This window comes from Hydractinia symbiolongicarpus, chromosome 11 (genome assembly GCF_029227915.1).
Source record: "Hydractinia symbiolongicarpus strain clone_291-10 chromosome 11, HSymV2.1, whole genome shotgun sequence".
NCBI lineage: Eukaryota > Metazoa > Cnidaria > Hydrozoa > Anthoathecata > Hydractiniidae > Hydractinia > Hydractinia symbiolongicarpus.
In genome coordinates, this window is record NC_079885.1 from 17927766 (window position 1) to 17938980 (window position 11215).

The 11215-nt window shown below is 34.2% G+C and overlaps 1 protein-coding gene across 2 annotated transcripts; it reads right to left on the reverse strand.

The window, feature by feature from the left end:
• Positions 1-392: 392 nt before the first annotated feature.
• LOC130614274 (DNA replication complex GINS protein PSF2-like) lies at positions 393-7340 on the reverse strand. 2 transcript variants are annotated; one of them, XM_057435696.1, is made up of 7 exons: positions 7221-7340; positions 6068-6084; positions 5676-5803; positions 3449-3563; positions 2381-2510; positions 1569-1695; positions 393-971 (listed from the first exon to the last, which is right to left on the reverse strand). In XM_057435696.1, the coding sequence occupies exons 3-7, from the start codon at positions 5781-5783 to the stop codon at positions 852-854; spliced, it is 600 nt and encodes a 199-aa protein (XP_057291679.1). In that variant the 5' UTR covers positions 5784-5803; positions 6068-6084; positions 7221-7340; the 3' UTR covers positions 393-851. The 2 variants fall into 2 exon arrangements, with proteins under 2 accessions (XP_057291679.1, XP_057291680.1); XM_057435697.1 differs by having other exon boundaries at positions 2411-2510; positions 7221-7337.
• Positions 7341-11215: the final 3875 nt, after the last annotated feature.

The window sequence follows — 11215 nt, forward strand, 5'->3', positions numbered from 1 at the left end:
TGTAATTTGAAATTCTGTGTTGCATATATTTAAAAAAGTACTTTACTATATAAAAAAGTGGAGACTTCGATACTGCAACAGCATCGCGTAAAAGAACACAACAAAAACAAAAGGAGGATATTGCGAGGTAAGCAAATCTAAACCTAAATTTTTCATTATTATTGAATGTTCATCACATACACCACACATGCAGTGGTCTTTCTAAAAACGTTATAATAAACTTGCATATTTAACGCACAGTTTGGACCCTTTTTGACACTTTAAACCTAATTTTCTCTCTTCATTTGAACTTTTCTTATCTGGAACAATTATTTCGGTCAATTGCGAGTTCGAGCAAGTAGAAATGACAGAGTAACTGAAAAACACCACAGGCCAAACCAATAAAACACAACTGAAGAACTATCATTTCCTTTCAATGTATGTCATTTACTACAATTTAAATCATAATTCTTTTACAAATTTTCAGTCAAAAGTCAATATGTGAAATTTAAAATATGAAGATCGATAAATGAAGATCGATAGCGCAGTTGGTAGAGCGAGAATTAATTTTCGTGAATTTTTAAATAATTTTTGCGGAAACAATTTTCGCGCATTACAAAACAGTCGCGAAATTCGCAAAAATTCATTCCTGTATTAAGGTATAAAAAAAAGGTTATCGGGCAGTTTTTACCAGTTTTTATGTTCTCCTTAAATATATTGTCCATATGGTATAAAATGACCCATACCATCACTACTACAAGTTTCTGTCACTTACAACGACAACGTCGGAACCACACAATATCCACACCGTAAAATTAACACCGCGAAGTGAAAAATTCGCTAGATATGGTTTCAACTTCCAACAATGCTAGTTACGTGTTTGAAGGTGCTGGTAACTGCGTGACGTAGCACCTCATATTATGCATCTGATTCAATGCGGGTAGCAATAAAGTTCTCACTTGGTTCATTTCCATCACTGTTAAATTGTCGATCTAAAATGATAGGGTACATACGGTGACCAAATCGATGAAAAAATAAATATTTTAAAAACGAAATATACGCTACTTTGATAAGGCTCAAATTTTGCTAAACCCTGATGTATATGGTTATTATATGCTTAACTGTTGCCTAGTTGTTGCTTCGTTGGTCATTACTTAGGTAGACTATTACGTTCTTTTAAATTTTTATTTATTAGGCCACGAATGTACAAAAGACCTCTATGGTCAGGCTTCTGTTTTACGTGAAACTCTTTTGTTGGTAATCAGTTCGTTTTTTGAAAGATTTGAGCCTCATGTTGCTTTGTTGTTCATAAAAAAGAGTGCACTGGAAGAAATAAAAAAAGATACCAACTGGAAAGCTAATAACAAATATAAGTAGTATGATAAAATTTTCGTGGCTGGAACTTTTTTCGCGAAAGTTTTTTAACGATTTTTTAATTTTTTTTAATTGCTGGGAAAAATTCTTCTCATAAGTTTTAAAACTATGAAACTTTTAATTTTGTTTCGTTTAAAACGTCATACGTTTTAAGGAAAAAGGAAAAGAAAAAAATAGCGACACTAGTGCAAAAGATAAATTGAACAAAAACTGACTTCAGCATGAGGTTCCTGTCTGATCACCATTTGATCAACATCCCGTCGCAGTTTTGCCATTCTGACATCCCAGATATCTTTGATCAGTGTCCTGACTTCATCTGCTTTTGGAATATCTTCTGGAGCACTACAGTAGAACAACAGTTATTTGATAATTGGGTGTTAAATAAGGCACATGCATGTGTTTTGCACCAATATATTCATAGGTAAATCAAGCTACGGTTTACTACCTTCCTATCTGAAAAGAATCACAGAGGCGAGGGTTTTACTGTTGTTGTTTTTTTTTATTACTTAATATGCTTAACCTAAAAATGACTAAAATATTATGTACTATTTTAAGGTTTTATGTATACTGAAGCGAATCGTGTCTACATATTGTTTTAGATTTTCGTTTTAGCGAGAAAATAAAAAATGTCTGATTCGCAGTTTGTTCACTAAATTTGCCCTCAAATAGCCAATAGCTGGCTATAACATGCCAGCTCCTTTTTAATATGAATTTGGGTCTGTAATAAAACATTGTAATGGAAATTCAAGTTCTTTCCAAAAGTTTGCAATACCTGGCCACAAAAAGAATGTTTTGATAGATGCTCGTCATGGCTAGCGAAGTCATTCTTAACCAAGAATATTCATCCAAAGCAGAACTTTAATTGTGATGGGTTGATGTATGTATATATACATGTTTGGAATACAAGAAATTTTTGTAGTAAACTCACACCCAGAAGCTTTTTCATTGTTCCTTATAATCTCTACATAAAAATAAAATCGCAGTAAAATTACTGCCAGTCATAAAATTAAAGTTTTAAAATATTTACAAAAATCCAGAAAACCATGTCAACGCATACCATCGAATTAGCATAGACGCAATTTCCATATAATGCATTGATGGAGGTTTGGTGAAAATGTCAGAATTGTTCTCCGATTCTTTAGTTTCTTGCAAAGCATCTATGTTACAATTAAAAACAATTTAAATCAATAATTCATAATAATTAGAAAATGAGGCCAAAAAATAAATAACACAAACACACCTACATATGTACCCTTGATTGGTGGCCTGACAAATAGCTTTGGTTCTAATTAGGTCTTGTTTACTCACATGAAGGAAAACGTCAATTTTTCTCAACCAATTAGCATACTTGGCCTCCAATTGTTACATTGGACCCTAGTGTAATGGTTTCACTAATATTGAGCGGCCTTTGATCAAAACATCTGTGTGTTTTTAAGCACATACATTAGAAACGGAAATTTTAGGACTAAAAAAATTTTTCCGTCCTAAATTTGTGTCTGCCGTAAGTCCTTTGTCCGAAAATTTTGGTTTTTCTATTTTTTTTTAAAAAAGGACCAGTGCATAGAAATAATATATGGGGCAATCAGAAAATCAATAAAAAAGCAGTTTTTTAACTTATTTTCGTTATTTTCACATTTGGCTGAGGCTTTTTCTATAAAGTTGGATCCTGAAGACCCCTTTATAGATCTTGATTAAATATATGTGCACGTTGAATGCTTCTAGCCTTCTTTTTGTGTCATTTCGCGTAATCATTAATTTTGATATTTAGTTAAAATTCGTTCAAAAGACTCACCCATACATTTTTCGACTTCCGCTGAAATAAAAACTTGTGTCCGAAAGTTTTTCCGGCGAAAATTTTAGTTCTTAATATATAATGTACACATATAAGATATATTTAACAGGGATACTAGAACTCTTGTTATAATGATAGACTGCCAATATAATAAAGTCAATATGTTAAATTCCGTTTGCAACTTGAAAGATCACTATGTCCAAAAAACAATTTTAATTTCAGTTTTAAAAATTAAAGTTTTAACTAATTTATAAAGGTATATATGTGTACTAACTTTACGCGAAAATAAGGGCGAAAACCTACCCACATCCAGCCAACTTGGCGGATGAATTTTGCACTTCCTTCTTTGCTTCAAATTCACAGCCAACCATACAGGTACATCAACTGGCAAGCCTGGGCTAAATGGACCAAAGTCTCCCTGAAAAATCAGTGATATAAAAAGGAAAAAAAATTAACAGAAATATTAACCCTCAAAGTTGTATGATACACCCAATCTTATAAAGTGAAATATACTTTCAAGACCCTGACTAAAACTCAAAAACTCCTTACCATTACTATTAGAACCAACAATTGTATCTTAAGTTTTCACGAATGTTGCCCTAATTTGCGAAAATAAATTTTCCCAAACTTACCAATAGTACACAATACGCTATAATTCCTTTTGTGAAATAAATTAAAAATGCCCATATGAGAAAATTAAATGACATTTTCCTAAAGAAATTTTCTAAAACCTACTTTTGATAAAGAAAAAGCCTAAATAGGAATGGCCTCTAATTTTCAGAAATGTCCACATTTGCTGTTTGAAAGATTTTATTTAAATTAATAACTTCTTCCACGAAATTTATTTTCAGACTCTTGATTCGCAATGCAAATATTTCTTCCAATGAATTTTTTTTCCAAGTGTAATAATGAATTGTTTCAACGGGAAGGGTGACAGTCTATGTACATACAGCAATGCTAGAAGCCATGTAAGGATTAATAATTCACTTAGTAATTAATTTTAGTGTAAGTGATGGTGTAGCCGGGTCCATGGAAGAATTAATTTAAAGTTTGAGAAGTGAAAGAAATGACTATAGAAGAGAAAGGGTTAAGAGTGAATGCAGCAAAGTCTAAAGTCATGAATAGTAGCACTTAAGCTAAGTGTGGCTTCGTAGTTGGAAAATGACCTCGTCGTGTTTGCAGGAAAGGGGCAGTAACTCAATTTTTTCGTCAGACTTGCAAGCATTGGGTACATAAGAAGTACAGTGGTATTGGAGGAAGGTTAAAAGCTGACATTCAGTTTGTATGCAAGTGTTGCAAAGGTGAGATTATAGACAATGAAGTATTTTTAGATTTAATAATGTACAAACGTGACTCGTTAGAGATAGCTGAGGACTTCTGTTACTTATGTGATATGTTGGGTAGTAAAGTTAGTGATGAAAGGAGTGGTACTTGCAGGATAGGTTTTGCTTGGAAAAAGTTTACAGTTACTTCCTTTGTTGACTAACAGAGTCTTGTCAATTAAAGTAAAAGGTAGGTTGTATGAGGCCTGTGTAAGAAGTGTTATGTTGTACGGTAGTGAGACATGGGCAGTGAAGCAGGAAGATCTTGACCGTTTAGAAAGGAACGACATGAGCATGGTTAGGTGGTGTAATGCACGTCTGAGAGACAGAAAGAGTTCTGATGTGCTAAAAAGCAGGCTAGGTATTTGTAGCATTAAAGATGTTTTTTAGATAAGAAGATTGAGTTTTTTTGTTCTTTTTGCTTGTTTTTTTAAATTTTTCTAGCATAAAAAACTTGGTAACTTGGTGGTACCAAAAAACTTTCCTTACTGTCTATTTTCTGTTTATTTAATAATTTAATGACACCAGTATCTACTTTTCATAAACAATACAGTTCCCTCCTTTTTTACCTTTGGGTGACCTCTACATTCTTATTAGCTTCTGCTACAGTATTGGTCTCCTGCCATGATAAATATAGTAATTATAGTGACTATTAAAATCTAGCACTTGAAATGTTACACATTTTCTTACTGACAAAACAAATTGAATTGAATTAAGTTGGTTGGGACACTTGGAAAGAATGGAGGATGATAATTGGGTAAAAAAAATGTCTTGACTGTTTCAGGGCAAAGCCTGAAGGTAAATCAAGAAAAAAACTTAGCATGAGCTAATAAGGACAGACTTGATGCAAATGAATTTGAGTTTAGATCTACCACTAGTCTAGATCAGATTGGAAGAGATGGGGATATCTAGATATATTCTCAGCATTTTGAGTTTCCTTTTGTCATTCTTCTACACAAAAAGCTATCAGTAAAAAATCTATATTATAATACCCGTATACGTCTGTCTGTCTGTCAAAATGGTAGCTTAGCTGCGCAAGTAGCAAGACACACGCAATGCCCCATAAAAAGAACGGGCGAACCTGTGGATTTTTCTATGGGCTAACGACTAGTATATTTAGTTTCTTGTCAAAAAAAGAATTTTAGCAAATAGCAGCATAATCACCTGACAAAAAACAAGTTTTAAAATAATTGTCTATATATACTCACCGTCAAAAAGAACAATTTTTTTTCCTTAAAATTTGGTACTATTGTGACACATTCTTGTTCAGCCAAAAACTCAATTTCAGCAGGAGTTAAATACGGTTGATTCTTCATGGTCTTTACACATATAATTTCTTAAAAATAATGCATACATAAATTAAAACTTGATGCAACAGGGTTGAACTTGTTCTCAGTCATTATGCATATACAGCATTTTATATTATTCATACACTCTTTCAGATGTAAAAATCTTCTGTAAATTCTTTTATTTTTTCAGCCTAACTTCAATTAACTGCAAAAACCAGACAGAATGAAAGTACAGCAGTCTTAAAAAATAACAAAAATTTTTGAGCAGTATGTAATCTTCGATACCATGTGGGTGGGGACAGGAAACTTACTTGTGACTTCCTTCCATCTAAACACAACAGCAAAAAGCATATATATACTGAAATGAAAAAATGTTAGAATGACGAGCACACAAAAAATACCTATAGCTAGCTAGCTACAAAAATTTATTCATTTATTTATCATGCCTATAACATGTGTAGTATATATAGGTAGTAAATAGTTTTGATTTTTTTGCCATTGTAAATATTGTTTTTCCTAAGTCAAGTCCACAATAGCAATTTTTTAAAAAACATTTGGCATCACCAAATTTACTTTGAAAAATTACTATTGTGTGGCGTTATAAAATGAAAAAGTAATAAGGACTACACTTCACACGTTTTGGTCGTTTGACTGCCATTTTTAAGTATACAAGTCCTAATACATTTTGCTTAAATATACAATATGGTAAAATTGTATCGTTTGATCATAAACGTATCCCAAGGGGAAAGTCAAATAGAAATAATGGCATAGACGCAATATCAACACACTATCCTTCAACTCCAAATCAAAATTTTAGTATATATATAGCGGTGGAGAGTACAAGAAAGTTCTCTGTGAAAAGTAGGTCTATTTTTAAAGAAAATTACATGCTCCAGTACCGCACTATGATACACGTTTTCAGTTATTATAATATGTAGTAATACATGAAGTAGTGGTTTCAAAAGACAATGCCACACGGCTATGAGAAAAATCTTCACGGAGGGTACTGCGTAGAAACAGAAGAAAACAACAACAAACAGGTTTGTCAGCCCACAGCAGTGGGTATTTTTTGTAAAAAGGAAAGGTCGTTTTCAGTTTTAATATTGAAGTTATGCCTTCTAAATTGGTTTTAAGATGATTAGTATGGTGCAACTAGTTATACAGATAACTTGAGTTGGATAAAGTAAGGGTATGTTATTTTTACTCAACTGTGAAAAGGTGTATTGTGAGCTTTGAACGAATTTAATAGATTCCCTATACTGATAAATCATGCTTAAATGCCACAAATTTCCACTCCAAAAACTGTCTTTTTCATGGCAATTAGGGTAGGAAAGGTGGACCCTTCTTGGTGCAGATTAGTAGCTAAGTATAGCTAGCTAGCTACAGCCTTGTAGGAAGACAAGATTAGAAAATAATAATAAGGTAGGAAGATAAGACTATAACTAACTGAGCTTGACTACTAACATGTTTCCCAATGACAATTAAAATAAAATTTGGTAGTTTTTTTTTGTGTTTGCTTTGCGTTATCAGCCAAAAAGTACAAGCCTTGTCCTTCCCGCTTTTCCTCTTGAACTAAATGACACGGTTTCAAGCCATGCAATAAAAAGTACTGGTAACGAGATGGTAACAAATGACGGAATGCAGAAGAGAACTGTTTTATTCAAAAAGAAGAGAAGTGATTTTAAATTGGAAGAGAAGTGAGTCACCGGAGGAGCCATCGTAGTTGTCGTTGTTGTTGTGCTCTCCTGATATAAAGTTCAAGAAGAAAAACTTATTGAAGCATCTGTTATCACTGTGCTATCTATGACTTGAAAGAACGCATGTAAATTGTTTCTTATAAAACGTAAATATTTTGAGATATGTTTGTAGTAGAGTGCATTTTAGCTAGTCAGAGTGTAGAAAGTTTAATCGCAGCGGCGCATAATTCTGCTTTATGAAAATCCACCCTTAATCTTCCACATAAAAGAAAAGTTAGGAAAGAAAGAACTAATGGGTAAAAGATTGGCTCCGTCACACCAGAAATGAAATGAGAGCATATAATACCATTCCTTGCCTTGCGGCTTGATACTTTCTTAATGTACTTGGCAATACAAAATTATCTGACGTAACTTTCAGTCATCTCTTCACTACTATTTACTCTCAATCAAACTAGTTTGATTTTATTATATTAATTTTTGAATATTGATTTGTGTTTTTACGTCATTTTAGTACTATAGTTCTATTATTTTTTAACGATATATACACAACATTTTTAGATCAATTTTAGTTCAATATTTTATTTTGAAAATTGTAAATGTTCCGTGTATTTGGGCCTTTAGAGAAATTATATCTCAAAACTCGTTTATAGTTGTTTTCAGCTATCGCGCTAAGCTACGGATACAAAGCGAACAAAGGCAACCAAGTGTGAAATTTCTTTCACACGTGTAAACTTTACTTTTTATGAAAACAATTTTATAGGAAGAATGAACCTAAAAAAGAAAGCACATCTCTGTCTACAGTTAAACTTTTACTGAATTTACCTATTTTCTTGAAAAAATTTCACTGAATTTATCTATTTTCTTAAAAAAAACAGAACAAATATATTTCAACATGAAAAAAAAATGAACATTCAGGCTGAAACCAGATTCACAGTTTTTACATTTGACAGTGGTTTTCAGGTGCTAATGACATAACCATTTCTCTAGCTCTCTTAAAATACTAGTAATAATACTCGGTCGTCCACCACCACGTTTAATTCCTAGTAAAGCATGATGGCTTTCCATCGGACGCGGTCCTCTAGAACGCCAGAAACTAAGTGCACTAGCTTTTCAATGCAATACTTTGTCTAGCGACCGCTCAATTAGGAACCTATACATAAATCACGTGGTCCACGCTTTCAGACAAATAGCAAAATAAATTTTCACCTTAAGCTTATTATGACCTATAGTCTAAAGAGCCTACACATAGATCGTGTGACGTCACATCGCCAGACAGTGCGCAGGGAGTCTCCTTCAAGAGGCAAAGTGGCGCGATGTTTCAATTCGTTCTCCTCTGTCCCAGGCCTCTAAAACACCGGACGTGGTGTTGTTATTTAATATTCGTGCTAATTTTGGCTGGTGATGCAAGAATAAATCTTAGGGTGTTCACTTGCTTTTATATTTTATTTTGTCTGCAATTGAAGGTTTGGTGAAACTGGTTCAAATTAGTTGTTTGCGCATGTTTTTAAGTGGGCTACTACATCCAGATAACTATGCGGACATGCAGATCGTTTTGATTCACTCAATTACGTATGCTTAATTACATTCTTCATCCAAACCTTTTTGTTTTTAAAACAATATAGTACAAGGAATGGGGAATGAAAACCTCACACACTTTGCTACTATCGTACGTACTTCGACATGGTAGTACTGGTGCGGGTACCAGTTGCACGTTGTACGAAATGGGACTTTTTATTATGCCAACCTGGTTTATTTCTTGGTAAATAAAGTGAATAAACCAGGCGATCTAAGTTGAAAGACAACGTGGAAATATTGTATAAATCGCTTTTCCGTGGATGGGTAATAATAATCGTGTTTCCAGGAGGAATGTGGTCAATAAAAGTTGTAGCACCTTTATGATCTACTTTAAGGATTTTTAGCTGTAGCCAAGTTTTTTTTAGCTTTAATTTTAGCCATATATTTGAGGGCAATATAAAAAAGACTTCGTTTGCAGGGTCACTTCCCCTTTCTTATTTTGGGACGGCGGCCGATTGAATAAGGCAACACGCTCTGGGAACGAGGTTGTATCAAAAGACTAACTCTGTTTATGATATCTTGAACAGTTTGAATACCGTCCTCCTCGACAATTATTAATTTCTTGGCGCGTTTAGTGCGCTACTTCTAGTTGAAGTGTGCCACCAAGCTCTTTTTTAGGTCAAATAGCCGTGCATCTAAAAATAGCACGCGCAGGCTGATTCTTTTTTATTTGTTGTAAAGTCTTTCAATCATCATTTTCTGACCTTCTCATTATTTCGTTATGTAACTTTTCTGTCAGTTGCATCGAGTTTTCGTATTCTGTTGGAGCCATTTCTGTAATAACTCTAATACCAAGATCACCAAGTTTTGGTTGTAAAGACAGAAGTGTTTGCTCATCGTCGTTTACAATGTGTCACCCAGTAATGGCAGTAATAAAGCAGTGTCTGATGCATTCTCCTAAGGCCGTTAAAAATTTCTTCAATACCTGGTATGGTTGAGGTAGTATGAAGGTTTGTGTTGGTAGCCGTTGGTATAGCACGCGTAGTAGTTGTAGTTGAGTCATAGCGGTTTTAGAAAGAAACGTAATATCCTCTATCCACTTCTCAATCAGTTTTTGACAGCTTTTACTTTTGAATTCTTTACTTTCAAACACTGCACCAAGATGACGTTCTCTACGAATTGATATTTTAATACTTTGAAAGATATCTATGGCTTTTTGCTCATGTTGCTCTTTGACAATTACCAAGATTTTTTGGTTAGGGCGTTGTAGCCGAATGCCGTACTAATATCAATTAATTTGTCCAACCATACATTAATGATTTACACTTTTCCACAGCAGTGATAAGGTCAGCGAAAGCTACCATGTTTGTGTTGACGATTAGCTGTAACATTATGCCAACAAGTCGCGTGAGGCCAATTGCGTGTATAGCCATTCCTAAAGGGTCCCCTTGAAAAATTTCTTTTCCGGATTTTACCTCATATCCTCCAATAACAAAAGCCTAGCTGGAATTCGGTAACAGTTATTCACATAACCAGTAAGGATGTTAACATTTAAACGCGTTTAGCAGCGTCTACTAAAAGTACAGATTTAGACTCTTCTCCTTCGTTATCTCTTTTATAGAGTGTATGCCTGCCTCACTTCCAGCAGCATGACCGGAACACATTTGTACTTTACTACATGAATTAATGATATCTTGCTTAAAATGAAGCAGGATGTCATAGATTCATGTTGTACTGCCATCAAGACTTTTCCCATTCTGGACCCCAGAGCTCCTAATCTCAAAGAGCTCTGGGGACGAGAATGGACTTTTCCACTAATACGTCTAAGAATTTTGCCCACAATGCTTGACCTTACTCCAGGTTGCTCTTCGACTGGAACCAGTTTACAGACGTGTGAGACTTCGAGCGTAAACGTCATAAACTATTGGAGCTATTCCCGGCAATATTACGTCTTCGTTAGCTTGTTTTTCTGGTGGATGTTTTTGCATTAATGTCTGTAACGTCTCTTCGTTCAACGGAAGAGTTCCTCCTGGCATATTATTAGTTAATGCTTTCTGTAGAAGTAAAGCAGGCATTATATAAGTTGTTTTTAATGACCCCTTCCCTTCCTCTAATAAAAACGTTAGCTGCCGGGAGTTGTCTTTCACCTGTTCGTTCCGCTGCAGTAATATTTTCAATGGAGGAAGAAAACACAGAACCCGTATGGAATGTAGAGAAGTGTATAAGAACAAAGGAAAGGGAAGTTGA

What these genes read in the sequence shown, in the direction of transcription:
- LOC130614274 (XM_057435696.1), bottom strand. Translation starts at nt 5,783, where the DNA reads ATGAAGAATCAACCGTATTTAACTCCTGCTGAAATTGAGTTTTTGGCT. An exon ending in GCCAAGTTGGCTGGATGTGG is followed by an intron (nt 2,511 to 3,448) that starts GTAGGTTTTCGC and finishes ATTGTAACATAG; the next exon opens with ATGCTTTGCAAGAAACTAAA. An exon ending in GACAGGAACCTCATGCTGAA is followed by an intron (nt 972 to 1,568) that starts GTCAGTTTTTGT and finishes CTATCATTTTAG; the next exon opens with ATCGACAATTTAACAGTGAT.